General features: G+C 43.6%; 1 protein-coding gene across 2 annotated transcripts in view; it reads left to right on the top strand.

Annotated features, from left to right (window-relative positions):
- The window catches only part of large1 (LARGE xylosyl- and glucuronyltransferase 1), a 432,654-nt gene that overhangs the window by 252,806 nt on the left and 154,951 nt on the right, over positions 1 to 24,897 (top strand). For both annotated transcript variants that reach the window (XM_063058278.1, XM_063058279.1), the window contains exons 4-6: positions 2,102 to 2,184; positions 15,488 to 15,611; positions 17,835 to 18,006. In XM_063058278.1, the coding sequence (XP_062914348.1) occupies positions 2,102 to 2,184; positions 15,488 to 15,611; positions 17,835 to 18,006 (379 nt within the window). The remainder of the gene's footprint in view (positions 1 to 2,101; positions 2,185 to 15,487; positions 15,612 to 17,834; positions 18,007 to 24,897) is intronic.

Below are 24,897 nucleotides of genomic sequence, written 5' to 3'. Positions count from 1 at the left end.
TGTTACTATGGACCTAATTACAGAACGATCAGTGACATTGTGACCAATTTTATGTTTCCTAGACTCATCCTTCCTTGTCGAATAAGCCAGTTCAGCAGTCAAACAGCCTCTGAGAAGGTAAAGGGTACAAGTCGACATTTTGGTTCAGGGCCCTGCATCAGAACTGAGAGAGGAGATGAAAGTTTGCCAGCTACATATAGGCAACTTTCCTTTTCCCTCTCATCTTGGTGCAGAATCTCAACCCAAAAATTTGACAGATAGCTTTTGCCTCTCTGGGTGCTGCTTGACCTGCTAAATAACCAGTGTTGACTTGTTTGCCTATCACTGCACTGGTTGGCTTAGTGGAGAATAACCAGCTCCGGTCAGGTAACTAGTTTACAGGTGGCACTGAGGTTACTCTTCCCTGCTGAATAAGCTGACTTCAAGGAAGAGTCAGATTTGGCAAAAATGTCATTGGCCTTTCCTGTAACTAGGCCCTGATAAATTAGACACCTTCCTGAGGTGTCTAAACTTTGTTTTTCTTCTGAACCCTCTGGTTCCCTTCCAACAATGAAGTCTTCTTCTTGCACGCCTGAGTCTACTCTGGTTCCAAATCTGCTCGTGATGCTAAAGGCAGATCCACAGCCTCCGTCTCGATTTGGACAGAAGATTCTTGATGGAGCAGGTGGTGGTGGGAATAAGTATAACATTTAAATGGCAGCAGCAATAATTTGCTTCATTTTTTCAAAATAAAGTCAAACCCCAAAGCCAGAGTGTTACCAGACACACTGTGCTAGTCACATACTGATGTTAATGGGTCAGATGCAGCAAAGTTTTGTGAGGGATGTTGAAGAATATCGAAGAACAAATAGATGTAGACACAGTGAAATGATGTACACCCCACCTTTTCATGGTGAGATGAAAGACTCTTGGTCAGGAATCTGTTTTCTGAGTATTCTAAGCACTTTGGGCTCCTTATCTAAGAGAGGTTGTGCTGACATTGGAGAGGGTCCCGAGAAGGTTGATGAGAATGATCCTGGGAATGAAAGGGTTAATCTATGAGGCGAGTTTCTTGGCTCTGTTCTTGTACTCGCTGGAGCTTAGAAGAATGAGGAGGGAATCTCATTGAAACCTATTATATATTGAAAGGCCTAGATAGAGTGGACGTGGTGAGGATGTTTTTGCAGTGGGAGAGTCTAGGACCGGAGGGTGTAGCCTTAGACTAGGACATTTCTTTAGAACAGAGATGAGGAAATTTTTTTTCAGCCAGAAGGTGGTAAATCTGCGGAATTCAATGCCACAAATGGCTGTGGAGGCTAAGTCACTGGAAATAATTAAAGCGGAGGTTGATGTGCTCTTGATGAGTAAGGGCTTCAAAGGTTACGGGAAGAAGGCAGGAGAATGGGTTAAGAGAGATAATAAGTCAGCTGTGATGGAATGGTTGAGTGGACTTGCTGTGCTGTGTGACCTAATTCTGCTCCTATGTCTTATGATAGCAAGGTGGAATTTGATTAGACTGAATCTGTGTAGAGAGCATGTCAGCTCTAATGCTTTTTCTATGACTCCCACGTTGATTCTAAGTTACTACGAAGAGCAGTCCGTACTGGGATCATTGTCTCTGTCTTTCTAGTGAGGCATCCTGAAGTCCACGTGGTTGTGCAGATTGGAATGTCATTATGCAATTCCCACAGCTGACTGTGTAGCATTAGGCTCCACCTGTTGCTGTCTTGAACCACAAAGTGTAAAGTGTCCTGTAAGCACAGGTCCACTCAGTGCTAAGCAGTTTGACCTCAATAAGTGTGGCAGTCGAGAGACGCAGTGGGTTTTGGCCCCTACTGAATAAATAGGAAAGGCTGTTCCCTATGGAATTTGTTCCTGATTTCTCCCCAGTCACAGAGTGATGGGAGGAAGTGCACACCTATGATTGAGAATAACATTGGGGGTCTTTTGTTGTGGTTAAATAGCGTGGCTCTACTTGCTGAGTTCAGTCATTGGTAGGCAGGTGCTTGACAGAGCTAAAAGTAGCCAATGCCAGGAAATCAAACTTCAGCAAGGATGAGCTCTTTCATAAGAGTTAAAAAGGGGATTCACCTAACCATGTAATTATTTTTGTCTTTTTCAGACAATCCACATTGCAATTGTGTGTGCGGGATACAATGCCAGTCGTGATGTTGTGACACTCGTGAAATCCGTTCTATTTCACCGGTATGTATGGATGACAGCGTTCAGTAGTCTTTCAGCTTGTGTCGACTGCAAGCAATTTTTTCACTGCAGTTAAATGCTGGAGATCAGGCAGCATCTGCAGAAAAAGAAACTCAGCTGTAATCATCGGAGCAGGGGTGGTAGACGGCTTTAAACTCTAATCCCATACGTCAGCTTCAGTTGCTGTGTTTCATCTCTCTGCACCAACTCTAGGCGTGATGATTAATATTCTGTTGTCTTTCTATTCCTCACGAGAGGGGAGGGCTCAGCAACATGTATTGAGTGATGGGCAGTCAGATTAGACAACTACTTTCACCCACATCATGTTCCTCGGCTAACCAGAGCCGAACAGGCAGTAACATCTGAGGATTTCCGCTCATCTCTTTTCTTTTTCCTAACCCAGGTGCCTCACCATAATGGCCACTCATTTTTCCCTTGTACTAGCTCAATTCACTGATGTTGTTCAATGATCTGTGTGGAAGGCATGTAAAATCTCGGTCCATGTGACAATAATGAACCAAATGCCTAAGATTTACATTAGCTGAGATGTCTTGACCATGCTGGCTCAGAAAACACCTTGTGCTTTCTGCTTATTTACGCTTCAGGGTTGCGCATTATTCCTTTTCCCCACTTCAGAGACATATCCCTCAGTCACAGAACCTCAGTTATACAGCGAGGAAAGAAAAAGCCCGCAGATGCTGGAAAGCTGAAACGAAGACAGAGGTTGCTAGAAGTAAGCAGCATGTCAGGCAGTGTCTATGCTGAGGGAAGCGGTTAATGTTTCAGGCTCCCTGACTTTGTACAATTTTTTCATCCCTCTTCCATTTGTTCCTATACCCTACCATTCAGACATTCCTTGTGCTGGCTGGCTGGTGTGCTTGACGTGATCAGGCAGGACAGTAATGTAATGGTTAGTGCTATCGCTTTATCTGTAAGAAGTTTGTACGTTCTTCCTGTGACTGCGTAGGTTTCTTCCGGTTGCTCCGGTTTCCTGTCTTTGGAAACTCCAAGTCTGTACTTTGCAAAGATATACAGGTTGAGTACCCTTTAACTGAAATTCCAGAAACCTGAAATCCAAAAGTTTTTGAACATTGGTATGATGCCACAAATGGATATTTCCATAAGGTGCTGCAAAGGTCTCTGCGTACCACAGACAGCTCTGAGAAGAGGCCTCACAAATGCAATGAACAGAAGTTAATGAGAAATGAAAAACACTGCATAAAGCGCAAAATGAAGATCCCCATAATGTATTGATAGAGTGGATTTGCAGCGTCAGAGTGAGCACATGCTACTTAACGGTATGCCGATCATGAAACAAGCAAAGATATATCACGATGAACTGAAAATTGAAGCTAGTTTGTGAATATTCAGCAGGCTGGTTGCAGAAATTTAAGAAAAGGCATTGCATTCAATTTTTAAAGATTTTAAAAATTCTAAAGATAAAGCGTCTGCTGATCATGATGGAGCAGAGAAATCAGTTGATGGGTTTGTGAAGATTATCGCTGATGAAAATGTAGCAACAGAACAAGTCTAAAATGCTGATTGTCTTTATACTTTACATAAAACTTTACAAATACAGTGTGTACTCTAACATTTTAATGAAAACGCAGCACTGTAGGTTGACACTGAAAATTTACCGTTTGTTTTTGTTCAAAACCTGATTCAGGTATTCTCCTGACATTGCTGTGCTGCTTTTGTTACCCTGCACACATTATATTTTCATCATATTAATGGTATGGAATAATTTTTACTGTTAAATATATATGTGTGTGATGAACAAGTGTAAGACAAAGACTGCTTACCGGTGGCACAAATTCAGAGTTGGAAATCTTGGCGGTCCCAAGCTATCTTATTATATATTACTAAATCCAAAACACTTCTAGCCCCAAGTATTTCAGGTAAGGGGTACTCAACCTGTATTTAATTCATTACATGGGCGTAAATCAGTGGTGTGGCCTCTTTGGGTTGCCAGGGCTTATTACTGTGCTGTATCTCCAAACTTAAAAACTTAAAAACTACAGCCAAACCCATTCCTACTGATTTCCGCTGTCTCTGTACAGACACCGGTGCGAGTTTTGTCATCCAACTAGACTGGTTACTTGCCCCTGCTACTGGACTGCCAATAATTTCTAGTTGTCTCTGTATTTTAGGTGTTGGAATAAATGGTTATTTGGCCCCTTGCCTCATTTCCAGTTCTCTTCTGCATATTCGAAGCACTCACTCTCTTCTGCACCTTTATCTGATAGCCTCACAACATCAAATGTTGACATCCAAATAAAATGCAAGTTCAAATTCCAGTTTATTTCAAAAAAGTTGTGAAGCTGAAAACCTGGCTGCTCTTTTTCTGCTGCAAGAAATCGCCATGAAGAAGAGCAGGAAACTCTCCCGGGTGTCCTGATCTCTCATAACTAAAACAGATTATCTTTTATTTGCTTATCCATTTATTTATTTTTATTTTTATTTTTAGAGATACAGCGTGGTGACTGGCCCTTCCGGCTCAACACGTCCATGTTGCCCAATTACACTCATGTGACTAATTAACCTACTAACCTGCACATCTTTGGAATGTGGGAGGAAACCAGAGCACCCAGAGGAAACCCACATGGTCACGAGGAGAATGTGCAAACCCTGTAGCGACAGCGGTGAAATTGAACCCAGGTTGTTTGTGCTGGAATAACTTCACGCGAACTGCTCTGCAACCATACCACTCCAAGGTTCCTCTGGCTTCACCCTGCTGTTAGAGATCAGTTTTATTTGTCACGTGTGCATCAAAATATTGAACCATACAGGTGAAATACGTCATTTGCTTCAAATCAGATCAACAAGCCGAATGCGCTGGGCAGCCTGCAAGTATTGCCACACTTTCAGCACCAGCTAGCAGGTCCATTGTTTACCATAGTCTTTAGGATACGAGAGGAAACCAGACAACCCGTAGAAAACCTACATGGTCACAGGGAGAACATTCAGACTGCTTACAGACAGCGGCTGGAATTGAACCCAATCACTGGCACTCTAGTAGCTGAGTCTATACTGCTGTGCTACCCAGTTAATATCTGGTTATATCCTGTCCTGTTTATGGGTGTTGCCAGGTGACACTTCACTGTTGTTTCTTGTGTCGTAACATTTCAAAATGTTCCATTGGTTATAAAGTGCTTCGAGACACCATAAAGATGTGAAAATTTTCATCTTAAACATATATTTCAGCCTTCCATTGCAGCTCCGACACTTTAAGAACGTTGGTTCTTTCGTAAGAAGAGTCAGAATCAGGTTTATTATCACTGATGTATGTCATGAAATTTGTTTTGTGGAAGCAGTACTGTGCAAGACAAAAAAATTTCCCATATTACAATAAAAAAAATTAGTACAAAAGGGGAATAGTGAGAAAGTATTATGGGTTTATGGACCATTCAGAAATCTGATGGCAGAGGGGAAGAAGCTGTTCCTAAAACATTGAGTGTGCATCTTCAGACTCCTGTCCCTTTTCCACGATGCTTAATGACAAGAGGGCATGTCCCAGAACCGAGATGGTGACTGTATTTAGTGATGGGTGTCACCTTTTTGAGGAAATACCTTGTGAAGACGTCCTCTGGTGGGAAGGGTTCTGCCCATAATGGAGCTGGTTGAGTCTGCAGCTGTCTGCAGTCTCTTTCAATCCTGTGCATTGACGCCTCCTTAGCAGGAAGTGATGCAGTCAGTCAGAATGCTCTTCTCTGTACATCTGTAGAAACTTCCTAGAATATTTGGTGACATGCAGTATCTCCTCATGAAGTATAGCCATTGGCATGCCTTGTTCAGGATGGCATCAATGTGTTGGACCCAGGATAGATCTTCTGCCCAGAATTCTCAGGTTTCTGTTTTCCCATTGTCTCAGAAATGGAAGTATCTATCAATGTTGTTGTGACCACACCCCCTCTTTACCAGTGCACTCATACTTGCTGTAGTTCTCCACCATAACCTTCTACAGCTCTTGTATAAAAGTGTGCAGCATAATTAGCAGTCGCTTGGTGCCAATGAATATAGTTACTGAGTTTTGATGGTGATGCTTGAAGGAAGAACAGACTAGTATATTTTCCAGTTGGGTTACAGTTAATGCCCCAAAAATGGACAATTTAGGCTTTAGGAATTAAGTCAGGTCTCAACCCACAACCTCCACACTTGCAACTAATTATTATACCAGCTGCGATAGACTTCACTTCTGAGAAAAATAAGAAATTTTTTCTTTGGAGCGACAGAGGATGAGAGGTGACCTGATAGAGGTGTATAAGATGATGAGAGGCATTGATCTTGTGGATAGTCAGAGGCTTTTTCCCAGGGCTGAAATGGCTAGCACAAGAGGGCACAGTTTTAAGGTGCTTGGAAGTAGGTACAGAGGAGATGTCAGGGGTAAGTTTTTTTTATGCAGAGATTGGTGAATGCGTGGAATGGGCTGCCAGTGACAGTGGTGGAGGCGGATGCGATAGGGTCTTGGATAGGTACATGGAGCTCAGAAGAATAGAGGGCTATGGGTAACCCTAGGTAATTTCTAAGGTAAGGACACGTTCGGCATAGCTTTGTGGGCCGAAGGGCCTGTATTGTACTGTAGGTTTTCTATGTTTCTATTTGACCTCTGCAAACTCTCACAGGGGAAGAAACAGAACAGAAATTGTTCACAGTGACGTTGGTCCAGGTTGAAATACCAGCCAGAGCACCAGTGAGAGCTCCTTTCTGTCTCCTTTCACAAGTCACATGGGAGCTTTTGTGGTAGTTGGGATCGGATCATGGTCAATCATCTCATCCCAATGTCAAGACGATATCTCCAACCAATGCAGCCATCCTTCAGCACAATGTTGGAACTGTTGGCCGAACTGACTCGGAAGGGAGAGTTCCACACATGACACCAGGCCAAATGTGTACACTGTAGGAATTAACCTATTATTTGGCTTTATGCAACTTTCATGTTAAGCCTCTTCCAAATCTTCCACCTCCAACAGGCATTAAAGAGATTCTCAGAAAGTCTTGAATTCCAGTTGATGCACACCACAGCAGAATTCAAATTGGGAAAATTATATCAGTGTGAAACAGTGTAGAACAGAGAAGCTAAACTGCAGGAGTCTTAACTTTCTGAAGACCAGGTCATAATTCCAAGAACTGTTTGATAAACAGTTGCACAATAATATTTCCCAATTACCAGACCGTTCCTGGCTCGCCTCTTCTCTCTGTTACTTCACTATCAGATTTCTGAACAGTCCATGAAAATCTAGTGAATATAGACTCTGGGCCTGTATCACTAGAATTCAGAAGAATGATGGGTAACCTCACTGAAACCTTTTGAATGGTGAAAAACCTTTTTATAGAGTGGATGTGGAGAGGATAATTCCCTATGGTAGAAGAGTCTAAGACCAACCCAGAGGACACAGCCTCAAAATAGAGGGACATGCTTTTAGAACAGAACTACTTTAGCCAGAGATTGGTGAATCTGTGGAGTTCTTTATCCCAGGGAGCTATAGAAGCCAAGTCTTTATAGAGCATAGAAAACCTACAGCAAAATACAGGCCATTCAGCCCAAAATGCTGTACTGAACAAGTACTTACTTTAGAAATTACCTCTGATTACTCATGTTTTTAAACTCCATGTACCTATCCAGGAGCCTCTTAAAATACCCTACTGTATCTGCCTCCACCGTCACTGGCAGCCCATTCCATGCACTCACCACTCTCTGCGTTTATTAAAAAAAAACAGTCTGTACCTACTTCCAAGCACCTTAAAACTGTGCCCTCTCGTGTTAGCCGTTTCAGCCCTGGGAAAAAGCCTCTGACTATCCACACGATCAATGCCTCTCATCATCTTATACACCTCTATCAAATCACCTCTAATCCTCCGTCGCTGTACGGAGAAAAGACCAAGTTCACTCAACCTATTCTCATAAAGGCATGCTCGCCAATCCAGGCAACGTATATTTAAGACAGAAGTTGATAGATTCTTGATAGGTCAGGGCATGAAGGGATACGGGGAAGGCAGGAGATTGGGGCTGAAATGAAACTTGAATCAGCCATGATGAAATGGCAGACAGACTCGAAGAGCCAAATGGCCTAATTCTGCTCCTATATCTTAAGATCTTTAAATTACCTCTCTTTTTTGCTCTCTTTTTGCATTATTTATTTTTATATTCACACATGCAAAATGCTGGGGAAATTCAACAGGTCAGACAACATCTATGGACAGGATTCATCAAGACATCAGGGCTCAGTCTGAAATGGCAACTGTTCATTCCTTACCATAGATGCTGCCTGAGCTGCCGTGTTCCTCCAGCATTTTGTACGTAGAACTAGACTTCCTGCATCTGCAGAGTCTCTTGTGTTTGTTATTTTTCTATATTTCTTATTGTAACTTGCAGCACTTTTTTACTTACTGCACGGTAATGCTGCCGCAAAACAACAGATTTCACAATGTACAGTGCTGTGCAAAAGTCTGAGGCACATATAGATGGCTCGGGTACCGAAGAGTTTTGCACCGTACTGTATTGGTCAAAGTGGAGTGGAGAGCGAGTTTGTAAATCTGGCAAGAGCAAAGGATCTTGGGAATGGCAAAGGTGCAACACTGCGAGAGGAATGTGGGACAGGTGGCAGAAAAGAAGTGCCAGGGAAAGGGGGTGGTGCAGCTCTGAGATGCCAGGCAAGATAATTTTATTCCAAAAATGTTGATTTGTTGATCATTCCTGAATGACTTTCTGGTGCTTCCTGCTCCCTACCTTCTCCCTTCCCCTTTTCCCAACCATGATTCCCCTCTCTCTGTCCCCTTCCCACTCTCAGTCCACAATAGAGACCCATATCAGAATCAAGTTTATCATCGCTCGCATATGTCGTGCAATTATTAGTTAATATGGCAGCACTGCAGTGCAATACATAAAATTACCACAGTACTGTGCAGAAGTCTTAGCAGCCCTAGCATGAGTGTGTGCTCTCTCTCCCTCATGATATCTATCTACATATATATATATCTAAGACTTCTGCATAGTACTGTATGTCAGTGATAACCAACCTGATTGTGACTGTCTCAGATCTGATGCGGGGTGGACTATCTCTTTTCCTCCATGGATGCTGTTTTTTTCCCGTTGAATTCCTCAGCAGTTTGCGTTTTGCTCCGGATCCCAGCATCTTGTGTCTCGACCGAAGACCAATGCTGCTACGGTGAGATTATCAAAGTGGAGAAAGCTGAAGTGAGCTTTAGATGGCTGATCCAGAAATTCAGTTGCTATGGAAACCATCCACCATACTTCCCAACCCAAATCCCATAATCATTTTCAGTCTGCTATATGCACTCGCTAGAACTGAAATTGACTTATTATTGCCACGTGTACCCAGAAATAGTGAAAAGTTACCGTTGCATGCCATTCATACAGATTATTTCAAAACATTAAGTACTTCAAGACAGTACAAGGTAAAGTCTATGACAAAATGCAAAATAAAGTGTTACAGTTAGTTATAGAGAAAATTCATGCTGGTAGACAATAAAGTGTAAGGGTATAATGAGGGTAGATTTAGAGGTCAAGAGTTCATCTTTAGGATTACAAGAGTTCTATTCAAGTATCTTATACCACAGGATAGAAGCTGTCCTTAATGCTGGAGGTATGTTCTTTCAGGTTTTTTTCTTCTGTCCACTGGGGGAGGGAAGAAGATGGAAGGGGTCTTTGATTATGCTGCCTGCTTTTCCAATGCAGTGAGAAGTGCACTACAGAGAGTCTGAAAAAAGACATTTTCCCATATTATTTAAGTGAAGTAATTACCCTCCCTTGTTGATGTATGACAGGTTTAAATACTGGACTGCCCTACCTGACTGTATTGGATTAGTTAACAACATTCAAACAAGAAATGTGCATGGACTTGAAACAGAAAGACTTTCAGAAAACTTTGAGGGAAGGGCAGGGAAGTGGAACTAATTACCTAATAATATTTCCATGAGTCCTTCTGTGCTGTAAAATTCTGTAGCTTGTTAATGGTCCATTCACTGTTCTCAACAGAGGGATGACCTAAAAGGTGCTAAAGAATATTAGTACCAGATCAGAAAAAAAGATACTTTTTTTTTGCCACTCTTTCATTAAGATAACAGACAGCATTTCATTGGAAGGCATTAATCCTTCACCACAGTGCAAGGTCATCAGAGGTGAATTAGACTTCTTGCAATGTAGTCCTACTGTGCTTGCAAACCCCCACACATCCCCCAAAGTGAGCTACTCTTGTAGATGGCATTTGTCTTGATTAAATTGAGGAACAGAAGCTTTGTTGCACCTTTTGAGGAACCCCAAAGCGCTTTACAGTCGGTGAGAGGTTTTTTTTTTTGATGTCAGGTTACCCGTGCTGGCAAGACGACCGGCAAGCTCCCACAAACAGCAATGGGATGATGACTACTGATGTTGAAGAGAATAAATGTTGACTGATAATTTCAAGATTTGGTGTGCACTGAGACCTTGGCTTCACGTTCTATCCAAGAACATCAAAAGGTGAAGCCAGGGATGGGGCAGCATGGCAGCATAGCGGTTAGCACAGCGCTGTACAGTAGCCGTAACCCGGGTTCAATTGCCACAGTTTTCTGGAGAGAGTCCATGTATTCTGCCTGTGACTGCATGGGTTTCCCCTAGGTGCTCCTGTTTCCTCCCACAGTCCCACATGTACTGGTTGGTAAGCTAATTGGTCAATGTAACTTGTCCCGTGATTAGGGTTGTTGGGCCGCATGGCTCAAAGGCCCCAATGGGCCTATTCTGCATTGTATCTCAATAAATCAAAAGTTCCCTTTTTACCTGTTGAGGAATGGGTGTGTTTAAGCCCTTTTGGTAGGAATGGAATGCAGAAGCACGTGACTCTCCAAGTGTTAGCTATTCTGCTATAGATGATGGCTCCAATTCTATCATTCCATCTTATTATTACAAAAAGAGCCAGTGTGTATTCTTAATCACGTCTCACACCTTTTTCTATGTCTGCCTCAGGCCTTGAAGGTTGAACTCATTTAACCATTTAGCAAGTTAATCAAACCCACGGGTCAACAACTCCTCCACTCAAAATATTAACCCAACCTTCACTCAATGGACACTTTATATGATACCCCCTATAAAGTGGCTGCTGAGGGTATGTTCCTGGTCTTCTGCTGCTGTAGCCCATCCACTTCGAGGCTCAACAGGTTGTGCATTCAGAGATGCTGTTCTGCACACTACTGTTGTAATGTGGTTACTTGAGCTACTGAACCTCTTCCTGTCAGCTTGAACCAGTCTGGCCATTCTCCTCTGATCTCTCTCATTAACAAGGCATTTACAACCACAGAACTGCTGCTCATTAGAGGTTTTTTTCGTTTTTCACGCCATTCTCTGTAAACCCTAGAGACTGTTGTGCATGAAAATCAGCAGTCACTGAGATACTCAAACCACCCCAATTGGCATCAACAATTATTCCACGGTCAAAGTCATTTAGTTCACATTTACTTCTCTATTCTGATGTTTGGTCTGAACAACTGAACCTCTTGACCATATCTGTAAGCTTTTATGCATTGAGTTGCTGCCGCATGATTGGCTGATTAGATATTTGCATTAATGAGAAGGTGTGCCGAATATAGTGGCTACAGTGTATATGCAGAGTCAGAGATGAGGGCTTTAGTGTTCTCTGTGGCCCTGTTAGAATTCCTATGCTGAAAAATTCATGGGTTCTACTGCAGTGCTTTCTTCAAGAGGAAGAACTACATTGCAGGAAGCCTGTGACCTAAGCTTGAAGAGCTTCAGTAATATTCTACTGAGGTGCCGCAATGTTTAATATGTAAATCATGCTGGGCTGTAATATTCAGACAGTGGAACCATGTAAGTGCCTGTGCCATTTGCACTGAGAGAGCGCTTACAGATCCTGTCTGGTATAATGGCCTGGAATATATTATGCAGGAGGGTTGCTGGACGTTGTGGTATACAACTGCTTTTGTCAGGCAGTCTTTAATAACTTATGCTTTCACAGTTCCTTGCCGCATTTCCTCTGTAAAAGAGCACCAGGCCACTGATGACAGATGACAGTTTTATTTCCTCTCAATCTAAAAACTGTCCTCCTCCCTATAATATGAGTGACAGTAGGCCACTCAGCCCTTCAAGTCTTCCCTGTGATCAGGGTGGATTTGACTGCAGCTCTTCTATCCTGCCTACCCTCAATGACCTTTCACCCACTTGCTTATCAAGAATCTGTCCAGCTCAAGCTGAAAATTATTCAAACTTCAGGAGAAAGATATGCAACTCATCCCTGCCCATTTCCTGGGGTGAGTCATGTCGGGGCAAGAGGGGCTAGGCAGCATGGACCGATATTCTTCACAGTCTAGAAGAATGACCAAACATAAAAGGTCCTAAAAGGTCATTACCAGATAGATGTTCAGACCTTTTCACAAGTGACGAGGGGATACAGGTACAAAACATTTATAACAGAGTGGCATAGAAACTTTTGTGAATCTGTGGAATTTTCTGTCCCAAGGCTGATGGAGGCCCCATTGTTAGAGATGTATAAGGAATAGATAATATTTGAAATATTGAAGGATTGAGAGTTACGCCAAACTGGCAGACAGCAGGAGTTGAGTCCACTATAGATCAACCATCTACACACTGAGGGGCCCAGCGACTTGCTCCTGCTCCTATTTTCTTCGGTTCTTAAATGGGTGACCATTTGCTTTCTACATCCCGCCCTCTTGAGACCTCGAAGGGTCTTTCACTTTTCAGGTGTCCCACCTCGCTCACCTGAACTCAAGTGGATACAAGCCCAGCCCGTGCAAACTTCCCAGGTCAGACAATCTACCGAGGGGGTGAAAGACCGTCAGAATCAGGACCAAAATCAGTCAGGTTTATTGTCACTGACGTATATCATGAAACATATTGTTTGTTCCATCAGTACTGTGCAGGCATAACAAATTACTATAAGTTACAATAAAAAATAATTATGCAAAAGAGGAATAGTAAGGTAGGATTCATGGGTTCTTTGTCCTTTTTGATGATAGAGGGGAAGATTCTGTTCCTTAAAAATATTGAGTATGTGTCTTCAGGCTCCTGTACCTCCTTGATGGTAGCAATGAGAAGAGAGCATGTGCCAGATGTTGAGGGCCTTCCCAAGGCACTGCCTTTCTAAGATGACCTCGATGGAATAGGTTGTCCCTGTGATAGAAATGGCTGAGTCTACAACATTCTTTAGCCTCTTATAATCTTGTGCGTTGGAGTCTCCATAGCAGACGGTGATGCAGCCTGTCAGAATGCTCTCCATGGGACATCTTTAGAAATGGTCGAAGGGTTTTTGGTGACATGCCAACGACATAATACTAAACTAGGCTCAATCTGTCTTCTTCGAAGTATGCAAAAAATAAAACATTTACGTAGCACTGTCTGAGGCAGTGGAAATGGGACTGATTTTTCCGATGTTTTTCTTCTGCTTCAGTATCTAGACTTCATCAGCAAAGCTGGCATTTGTTCCCCATGCCTGTTTAATCATGGAGTTTTACAGCACAGAAACAGGCCTTTCAGCCCAACTGATCCATGCTGACCAAGATTCCCATCAGAGGTGGTCTCGTTTCTCTACAATTGCCCATATCCCTTTAAATCTTCCCTGTCCAAGTACCTTTTAAATGTTGTTTATGTACCTACCTCAACTGCTTCCTCTGGCAGCTTGTTGCACTTATGCATCACCCTCTGATTAAAAAGATTGAGTGAATTTACCCTATCCTAGACCTTCACGATTTTCTACGTCTTCATAAGATCATGCCTCATTCTCCTATGCTCTGGTAAAAACAGTACCAACTTGCTCATCCTTCCTCCATAACTCAGTCTCTCGCTTCCCAGCAATGTCCCTGTAAATCTCCTCTGTGCGCTTTTCAGCTTAATGATATTTTTCCTAAAACCGAACACAGTATTTCAAATGCAGCCTCACCAACCTTGTAGAAATGCAATGTAAATCTGATGAAGGGTCTCGGGTGAAACATCGATGTTTACTCCTCTGCGTAGACGATGCCTGACCTGCTGAGTTCCTCCAGCACTTTGTGTTATTCTAAATTTTCAGCATCTGCAGAATCTCTTGCGCCTGTGATTTTCTGCAGACAGTTTCAGCTTGAACATGAACTCACCGTGGCCTCTTCAGGCAGTATGTAGGCTCGCCCAAGTCTGGCTGCTGGATCTGCCTCACCATTCTGACACAAGGACCGTGGGACTCTCACTTCTTTCACCCTCGGTGTTACGGCGTAGCCGTAAGACTGTGGCTGGATTTGCAACATTTCTATCCCTTGACTGGTCAGTCCCAACTGGGCGGGATGGGGGATGTCTGAAGTTGCATCCTCCTCTCATCCCTCCTCTGCCCTTCCTGACCATAAATCGAACCCCCTGTCCACAATCATGGTGGGATGTGCAAGGATTAGAACCAATAGGCATCCGTCAGCGCCTTGCTCGTGCTCTGCCACTAGATATGAACATGGCTGGTCTTTAAACTTGGAGCTTCACCTTCCTCCACTGAACCCATATCCATTGACTCTCTTAATATCTGAAAATCTATCGATCTGCTCCGAAACTGAGCGTCTTGAGTAGAAAATCACAACGATTCAGTCCCATCTGGGTGAAGTTTCTTCCCTCCTCTCTTACCGAGGTGTCAAGACCTTCACAGTGGGGCATCTTTAATTATTACCATGCCTCTCCCGACACTTCCTGCTGCCTCAGTGAAGCAACGGCATAATCAAAGGCCTCATCCACCTTGGACATTCTCCCCTCTCCCATCGGGAGGAAAATGCAAAAGCCTGAAAGCCACATGCTCAAGAACAGCTTCTATCCCACTGCTATCAGACACTTGTACGAACTTCTTGTAAGATAGGATGGACCCCTGATCTCTCAATCTATTAACCAGAATGCTGGTCGGTACTTAGCCCTCAGACAATATCAGTAAAAACTAACGATCAGGACTAAAGTGCACAAAATGCTGGATGAACTCCACAGGTTAGGTAGCTCGGCCCAAAACATAGGCTCTTTAATCATTTCTATAGGTGTTGCCTGACCTGCTGAGTTTCTCCAGCATGCTGTGTGTATTACTCTGGATTTCCAGCATCTCCAGAATCCTAACATTGTCTTTTGTCACCTGTCGAGTCTTTCAGCAGATTATTGTACTTTGTTCACCACGAAGGTTTGGGACATTATAAATATCTCTAGTACTTGCAATCTTCCTTTCATCGAAGATCCTCCCTGTGATCAGAGTTTTCTTCCTGCAGTTTAGCCAGTGCAGTGGTGAGTCAGTAGGGTTAGAGGAGGTCCATCTCTGCAATATATTTACGGTCCCGTGTTGTGTGTCCACAGGCGAAACCCTTTGCATTTCCATTTCATTACTGACGCCATTGCCAAGCAGATCCTGGGCTATCTCTTTGAGACGTGGATGGTGCCAGCAGTGACAGTCAACTTTTATGATGCTGATGAATTGAAGGTTGGAATTTATTCATTTTTTTTGTTCACCCCTGTGTCTCCTTCACCTACAATGTCCAACAATGGCACGGCGCCGCCCCGCCATCTGTGGTTTCTCCCTCTGACTCCCAAGCCTCTTCTGTACTGCCATGGTCTATTTCTACCAGTCCTATCCATCAGCAGTGCACTGGTCTGGATGTTGTGTTGCTGATGGGTACAGTGACGCAGTTGGGTAGCAGTGTGCTGCCCCTCGGCTCCAGCGATCCCGGTTCGATCCTGACCTCTGGCACTAGCACTGCCTGTGTGGAGTTTGCACGTACTACCTTGTGACTGTGTGGGCTTCCTCCGACATCCCAAAGGCATTCAGGTTAGTGGGTTAATTTGCCTCTGTCAATTGCTCTAGGGTGCCAGGTGAGTGGTAGGCTCTGGGTGGGGATGGCGGGGGCGGGTTGCGGCATGTTGATAAGATTTGGGGAGAATAGAATAGGTTCACTATAAACAGGTGATTGGTTGTTGGTGCAATCCGTGGTTTCCAGGCTGTGTCAGTATGATCAGGCCAAAAATACCGAACTAAATTATTCTAAATTTTCCTTTGGTTTTATCTGCGGTGTTTTAAAATTTATTCCACGCTGCATTGCTCTTCCTTTGCAATTGTTAGTGAAGCTGATGCAGTAAGCTGACAAGAACCACCAGCAAATCTGAGCAGGAGTTGCCTATCGGGCCTCTCAAGCCTGCCCCGCCATTCAGTCTGATCAACACTGGACCCAACTCTTTTGTGCTGGTTCCACCTAACCCTTAATTATTCTATCTTTCAAATATTTATCCACCTCCTATTCAGCTGACCTCCTCCACCCTTGGGCAGAGGGTTGCAGAGATTTTTTTTACGCCTCAATTTTAAATGAGCAACCCCTTATTTCTGAGCAGCATCGTCTTGTTCGTGACTCGTACACTCATAAGAACATCTCAGCATCTCCTCTATCAAGCCCCCTTAGAATCTTGCATGCGTGAAGATTACATTAAAGATGAAATGATTCGCTCTATTTGTCACATGCCATCGAAACACAGTGAAATGCTTTGTTTGCATCAACAACTAATGTAGTCAAAGATGTTCTGGGGGTTGGGGGTGGGGGAGGTAGCCCGCATGTGTCGTCACGCTTCTGGCGCCAACATGGCATGCCCACAACTTAACCGGTATGTATTTAGAATGTGGGAGGAAACCAGAGCACCCAGAGGAAACTCACAGGGTCACGGGAAGAATGTACAAACTCCTTACAGGCAATGGCAGGAAGTGAACCCCAATACTACAGTGGGTGCTGTAAAGCATTACGCTAACTATGTTACTGTGCTGTCCCAAGTTCACCCCCTTAGTTTCCTAAGTTTCAAGGTGCATAGATCCAGTCTGCCTAGCCTCTCTTGATAGGACAACTCTCTCTTGTGAGGAATTAGCCTATTTAATCTCATTTGGACTGCCTCCAATGCTACAATGTCATTTTTTTTTAATGTAAGAAGACCAGAACTCTGCACAGCACCGCAGGTGAGGCTTCACCAATTCCCTGCACAACACTCTTTTCTTAAACCCCAACCCTTTTCAGTGAAAGCCAATGTGCCACGATATCGTCCACAGTTCAGAGTTGTTCATGTGACATCACTGAGCAGTGGCATCTGATGCACCTGGGTGTCATACTCACAAATTAGGCGGCACAGTGTTTAATGCTGCCACCTCCACGGACACAAGTCCAATGCTCACCTCCAGTACTGCCTGTGTGGAGTTTGCTCGTTGCCCTGTGGGTTTCTCCCAGTTGCTTGGGATTCTTCCCACATCCCTAGGATATGCTGATTAGGGTAACTGGCTTCTGTACATTACACCTTCAGACCAGCAACATAAGGAATCAGAGGGTGGTTGTCAGGCCAGGTGTGAGATGGACTAAGCTACGAGGGTGCAGGATAATAAGGAGAGGAAATGGGACAGATAGGATTGCTTGGACCAGATTGGCTGAATGGTTTCTGTTATCATTATTGATAGAAGTCAGGATCTCATGCTGAGACTTGAAAATGCCAGATAAGCCCGAGTTCGGGGTGCTGTGATTCAGAAATCCAGAATGCAGGAGGACTGAAGTGCCATATGACAGGACGAGATGGTTTGGTTCTCTACACCCAATGTGCGCACAAACCTCTCAGTCAGGAGGTGATTGGTTGTTGAGATTGAACCAAACTGAGCTTGAAGCTATCTGAATTTCTCTTTCAGCCAGAAGTTTCGTGGATTCCAAACAAGCATTACTCAGGGATATACGGGCTGATGAAACTGGTCCTCACCAAGACTCTGCCTGCTTCTCTGGAACGGGTTATTGTTCTGGATACTGACATCACCTTTGCTACAGACATTGCTGAACTTTGGGCTGTGCTGCACAAGTTCAAAGGTAGGTGTGCACGTGTGTGTATATATATGCATGTTTATGTGCTGCGTGCAAACTTAGTAACAGACCATGTTGCTATGCAACACAGACTAGCTACTAGCTCCACTAGCTGGTGTGTGTGTGTGTGTGTGTGTGTGTGTGAGAGAGAGAGAGAGAGAGAGAGAGATATGGAAGGGAAAGGACGAGGACAGCACACAAATGGCTGGCAATGCAAATTCAGTGGTCAGAGTGAACTGTGACTCACCTTGGCAAATCACGGACTGGGCAGTCCTTAATCAAAGGATAAACACAGTTCAGATTTACACTTCCATTTGCCTGGAGGAGTGAGAAAAAGCAAATTAGTTTGCACTAAATGGTCAAAATTTTCACAAGCAACCATTATATTGTACATAATATATTATTGTACAATATAGTATTATAGAATATGCCATGTCATATGATGTGGGTGATCATGGTCTTTCCATGACCAGGGTTGTTCTTGGCAAATTTTTCCGCAGAAGTGGTTTGCCGTTGCCACTTTCTGGACAGCAGTCTTTACAAGACGGGTGACCCCAGCCATTATCAACACTCTTCAGGGATTGTCTGCCTGGCGTCAGTGGTCACACAACCAGGACTTGTGATATGCATCAGCTGCTCATACAACCATCCACCACCTTCTCCCATGGCTTCACATGACCCTGATTAAACAGATGCTACACCCTACCCAAGGGTGGCCTACAGGCTAGCAGAGGGAAGGTATTCCTAACACCTACTCTGACGGAGGCGTATCTCCACTCCACCACTCAGATTACAGAATATATGCCTGTATAATACTCAGTGGCCAATTTAGTAGGTATGGGAGTGGAGCCTGGTCTGGTCTGCTGTGGTGGCCCATCCACTTCAAGGTTGTGCATTCAGAGATGCTCTTCTGCACATCACTGTTGTAACACATGATTATTTGAGCTAATGTTGCCTTCCTGTCAGCTTGAACCAGTTTAGCCATTCTCTTCTGACCTCTCTCAAGATGTTTTCACCCACAGAACTGCCGCTCGCTGGATTTTTAAAGTTCTTTTTTTGCACCGTTCTCTCTAAATTCTACAGACTGTTGTGCATGAAGATCCCAAGAGATCAGCAGTTTCTGAGATACTCAAGCCACTTTGCCTGGCATCAACAATCATTCCACGGTCAAAGTCACTTACATCACACTTCTTCCCCATTCTGACGTTTGGTCTCAACAACCACTGGAGCTCCTGACCATGTCTGCATGCTCTTATGCATTGTGTTACTGCCACATGATTGGCTGATTAGATATTTGCATCGACAAGCAGGCAGACCCAATGAAGTGGCCACGGAGTGTGTAATGCTTGCACGTTACGAGGATGAAGCATCTCAGATGTACGTGGGACTGTACCCACATGCGAGATCGTGTCTGTGGGGATGAGAGGGAATTTGCAGAGATCTATCTGTCACATATGGGAGCATCATTCCTTAGGGATTCCCATCAGAGTTCTGAACGGTCCATGAACACTACCTGGTACGGTAACAGTACATTCTTCTTCTATGTTGTTTATTCATTGTAATTCAAGTCATGTTTAATGTATTGCACTGTGCCCCTGCCACGAAACAACAATTTTCATGACCATGACAATAATGCTGAATCTGATTGACTCTTTATGCACAGCAGTGGGCCCCAACCTCTGGGCTGCGGACTGATACATTACCGCGAAGAATGCAGCGGTAGCCGGAATGCATGCAGCACATCTTTCAGAAAAAAAGCCAGAATAAACAAGCTGATTAATTAGGTGCTGCCTGGCATGTAAATATCGGCCCAGATCAGAGGCGATTGCTGATTGCGTCACCTCTGATCTGGGCCGACATTTACGTGCCGGGCGGCACCTAATTAATTAGCTTGTATATTTCAGCTTTTTTGTTAAAGATGTACTGGGTGCATCCTGGCTACTGCGGCACCCCTGCATGCTTCGCGGCAATATATCGGTCCGCGGCCCGGAAGTTGGGGACCAGTGCTGTACAGTGACATCGATACGAAGTCCCAGGCTGTTTCAAAGGGATAACCCTAGACAAATGTCTGTACAGTTATGAACAGTCGGTGAAAGGAGGCAGGATGCCTCCATAGAAGCATGGGTGCGCTGAGCCAAAGGGTTTGTTTCAATGCTGCCTGACTCTATGCCTCTGAAGCAAGTGAGTGAAGCAGAGAATTATTCAAATGCAATTTCAGGTCTTGAGCTTAAAATTCCGTGTTGCTGTTACGCTGGGTGCAACAGAGGAGGAAAAGTAATAATAAGTCCATTGTTAATTCTCCTCCACAGGTTCACCCTTTTCTTAAAAAAAACACGGCATCACCAACTTGTTCTCAATGCCATCAGGAATGTTTCTGCTGGATGAAGGGTGTCCACGAGCTAGTGGGGAGACCACATAGTTTTTTTTAATGAGACTTGAACTATTTCTTGTTTATTCCTCTCCAGAGGTATTATCTGTCCTGCCAGCTTTTTGAGTGCAATGCTCTGGATTTCCACCATCTGCTGAATTTACTTAAAGATGCAGCGCGATAAAGGATCCTAACAAGCCTGTGCCACCCAGTTACACCTATGTGACCAATTAGAGAATTGTCCTGTTAGAGTCTCCTGTGTTTAGTTCCTATGTCCTACTGATAACCACCTATTAAACAGAACTGTATTGGATTTGCTCTGACAATAATGGTTGCAACCACCAAGCTTTAAGGGACATTGATCTGAGGCTCTGTATTGATGTCCCATGACGCCTTATCTAACATTGCCCAACAGTAACTTGGCATCAGTATAACACTTGGCACTATTTCAGAGAAGCTTCATTTCTTTATTCCTAATGTAAAACAAGGTAATTCAATTTAAATCAATGCCTATTCCTCTGGTACATGAACTCTTTTATCAAGTCATCCCATATTCTTGAAGACCTTCAAGCATTTGTGGCTCTGATGCCACCTCCACAGATTGTCCCAGATGTTTAATTATCAGAAAAGATTTCTTCCCAATGATGGAGATTTAAATTAACTGTGCTTTGATTTCCACTTGCATCCATTCTTTTGGTGCACCTTTAATGTAATTATCTAGTTTAATTCAACTAGAAAATCCAATATTTTATGCTAATTTTTCTCTGAACAAGTCATCTTCTAAAGATTGCAAAGTATGACATTTTCCTATTGGTGTATCTCCATGAATCATTTTACGAATGAAGCCATTATAAGAGCAGATACACCAACCAGGTATGCTTGGAGGACAGTTGCAAAGACAGCATTCTGGTAAATGAATGCTCCGTCTGTCTTTGGTGCTGATGAGAAGTGTGCACTGGACCAGGACATGGGGCCCATGGCCTAGGATTCTTTCAAAAAGCTCTACCCAAATAGACAGACATCTTTATCATTGTGCCAGAAAGATGGCAGCTTTGACAATGCAATACTCCCTCAATTTAACTGAAATGTCTGTGCAGTTTATACATTTGGCCCTTCACACACAATTGTACTGGCTGCTGTAGGCATTGCGGATGTGTCAGATTCCCCTCAGCTGTAGCCTGCCTCATCTCTTCTGTTTACACAACTATTTCCTGATTTTCCCACATGTCTTTCTATATGATTGTTGGTCGTAATGAATCTGGAAGAGTTGTTACACTGGATGCTCTGATATAGACTGTTGTGTATACCATCTAAATAACAGACTTTGCCACTGGACAGATAAAGGAGGAGGCCTATTTCACCTTTTAACTGCATCATCTCCCTATTGTACACTTGCTGTAAAGCTGATAAGCTCATAAATGGTCATTTATCTTTTGGAGCAGAGTTCAATTCCAACCCAAGACAATAGGGTGAAAGTTTTTATTTCCTTATAATTTTTACAAATATTAATGCTTGGAGCTGTCCCTGATAAAGTAGAAAACTGGGATGTACTTGCAAAAGACCACAAGATGTAGGAGTAGAATTAGGCCATTTGGCCCATTGATTTTACTCTGCTATTCCATCATGGCTGACTTAATACCCCTCTCAACCCCATTCTGCTACCTTCTCCCCATCATCTTATACACCATTACTGATCAGAAACCTATCAGCCTCTGCTTTAAAAACACCTAATGACATGGCCTCCACAGCTGTCTATGGCAATGAATTCCACAGATTCACCACCCTCTGACTAAAAAGACCTAAAAATCTTTTCGCAAACAACAGGAATTCTGCAGATGCTGGAAATTCAAGCAACATACATCAAAGTTGCTGGTGAACGCAGCAGGCCAAGCAGCATCTATAGGAAGAGGCGCAGTCGACTCTTCCTATAGATGCTGCTTGGCCTGCTGCGTTCACCAGCAACTTTGATGTATGTTGCTAAAAATCTTTTGCTTTTGACTTGAGTACACTTAGCAATCTAACTTTGTCAGCCCTCTTGGGTGGAAAGAGTCCAGACGTCTCCATGGGTGTCCTGCAGGACTCCTTATTTTAAGACTCTTACTCCTAGTTCTGGACACCTCAACTAGGAGAAATAGCAACCTGAATCTACAGACACAAGAGATTCTGCAGTTGATGGAAGTCTTGAGCATTAAGCACGCAATGCTGGAGGAATGTAGCAGGTCAGGCTGCATCTATGAAGGGAAGTAAACGGTTGATGTTTCGAGCCGAGACTCTTCATCAGGACTTGATGAGTTCCTCCAGCATTGTGCGTGTAACTCTAAATCTAGCCTGTCATGGACCTTAAAAACTTTGTATCTTTTCAATGTCACTTTCAATTCTTCGAAACACAAGAGAGTATGAACACAGTCTATTTAACCTCTCCTTACCGGAAAAATCTCAGCCCTATCCACCCACCCACTTCTAGTGCTAGTTGTGATTGTTTTAAAGGTACCACTAGCATAGAATGTACTGATGAGTTTTCATCTTCTGGATGTTTGGGTTAATAATGATGTTCAGTTTATCCCTGCTTATCGGCTCTGCAACACTGACACTTAAGTTTGCAGGCCCTTTTCTTCCTCCAAATATTTAACCTGGGCCAGAATAAGTTTCACCTGCTTAGTGAGCTGTCCGAGCTGGAACTGGAAAACTGCTTACTGCGAGTACATCTGCAGAATGGGGTGTGTGGTGATATATTTAACTTTTCTCTCGACAAGATGTGACTGTGGAAGAGATCAGGTCAGTGTGTGGCTGACCAGGGCAAGTAGCGGGGAATTTTGTCTTGTGCCCAGTTTCCAGGAAATGGATAATCCCCTTGTGACCTTTGCTGGGTCTTGTGTGATCAGGGTGGTTTCACCTCTGCTGCACATTGCCCAAGGTGGGGGCAAATTCTCCACTTGGTTCTCCATCCTCAGTTGACTTGTGGGAGACGGGCGGCCGAGGAACTGGATCAGTGCAGGTGCATCGCCAGTCGAAGAGCTCACAAGCCAGCGGCTTGCGGGAGGTAAAATCCAGGGCGAGTTATGGAATTACACTCCAGCTTAGCTCTGTCCCTGTGTGAGAAAAATATAGACCAAAGAACCCGGCAAACAAAGAGTCTATTCTGAGCACCAAATAATTAGTTCCTCGCTCAGTTGCTAAAAATAGCAAGAATTGCATTTATCATTTTCATCTGTCGGGACCGATCTTGTTCAGAGGAATATAATTAGAACAAGGTTGGCATTTTATAGGTCAATGCCAATAGTTTGTTCGTCCACATACATGGAACAAAAAAAAGTCTGTGCCGAGTCAAGAGTAATGGCAAGGTCATTGACATTTAGCTCAACCAGAGAACATTGACTTATTTCTTCAGCCAACACAGTTAGCTTTTCCAATGAATTACTGAGCAGTTTGGCTGTTCATCTGGCCTCGGGTAAGCTTTGATTATCACGTCCACTTCGTTGAGAACCTTCGCTCCATCCATCATAACAAGCAGTATTTCCCTATGGCTCCCTTCTCATACCTGTCCTTTTGTTCAGTGGCTCATCACCTCCCTCTGGTGCCCCTCCTCCTCACTTTTCTCCCAGAGTCCACTGCCCGTTCCTACCAGATTTCTTCTTCCGCTCTAACTTTTTCACCTATCAGCTGCCAGCTTCTCACTTAAACACTCACTCTCTGTCTGTCTGTCTGTCTGTGTGTCTCTCTCTCTCTCTCTCTCTCTCTCTCTCTCTCTCTCATTCTCTCTCTCTGCCTCTCCCCTTCACCTATTACCTACCAGTTTCTACTACTTCTCCTTCCCCCACCTTCTTATTCTGGCTTCTGTCCAAAACGTTTGTTCCTCTCCATAGATGCTGCCTGACTTGCTGAGTTTCTTCAACATTTTGTGTGAGTTGCTCTGGATTTCAGCATGTGCAGAAACCCTTATGATTATCACTGTTACCCTGCCTTAGAAATGAAAAACTGTCCAGGGGATATCTTTCTGATAACTCATTTAATTTCTGTTAATGAAAGCATTAATTTCTTTTGAAAACATTTCCATGATAGTTAATACTAATTGTTTTACCACATTCTGTGATATGATGAAGAGAATTATGCAAGCACTTAAAAATGGAATTTAAAAAACTACCTTGTTGCCTAATTCAAAGTTATAAGGAAGAGACTTAGCTGCCCACCAAATTTAAGTCTATAAAGTTTCAAGGAAATCTGGACGCCAGGAGATGCACAGCTTCGGGGTCTTGCAGAAGGTCAAAGTAGAACAAGAGGTTTCAATTCACCAAGGGTGAAGGACTTGCTGACAACATCTTTCTAGCTACAGGCGAGACAGTGGAACAAACGCTGTAGATAAAGAAAACAGTGGTAATAAAGAATGCATTGTACATGGGCAGCTGCTTGTATGGTCTGTTAGAGATGGTCCAGGGGTAAAGTACCCCGAGTTTAAATTGAAGAACACAGCAGCTTGCAGGCTTTGAGAGAGAATTACAGATTGCAGCAGTTCCTGCGAACAATATTTGACT

Source organism: Mobula hypostoma, chromosome 9, assembly GCF_963921235.1.
Source record: "Mobula hypostoma chromosome 9, sMobHyp1.1, whole genome shotgun sequence".
Taxonomy (NCBI): domain Eukaryota; kingdom Metazoa; phylum Chordata; class Chondrichthyes; order Myliobatiformes; family Myliobatidae; genus Mobula; species Mobula hypostoma.
The sequence above is the reverse complement of the archived record's forward strand: the minus strand, read 5'-3'. Positions and strand labels throughout refer to the sequence as shown.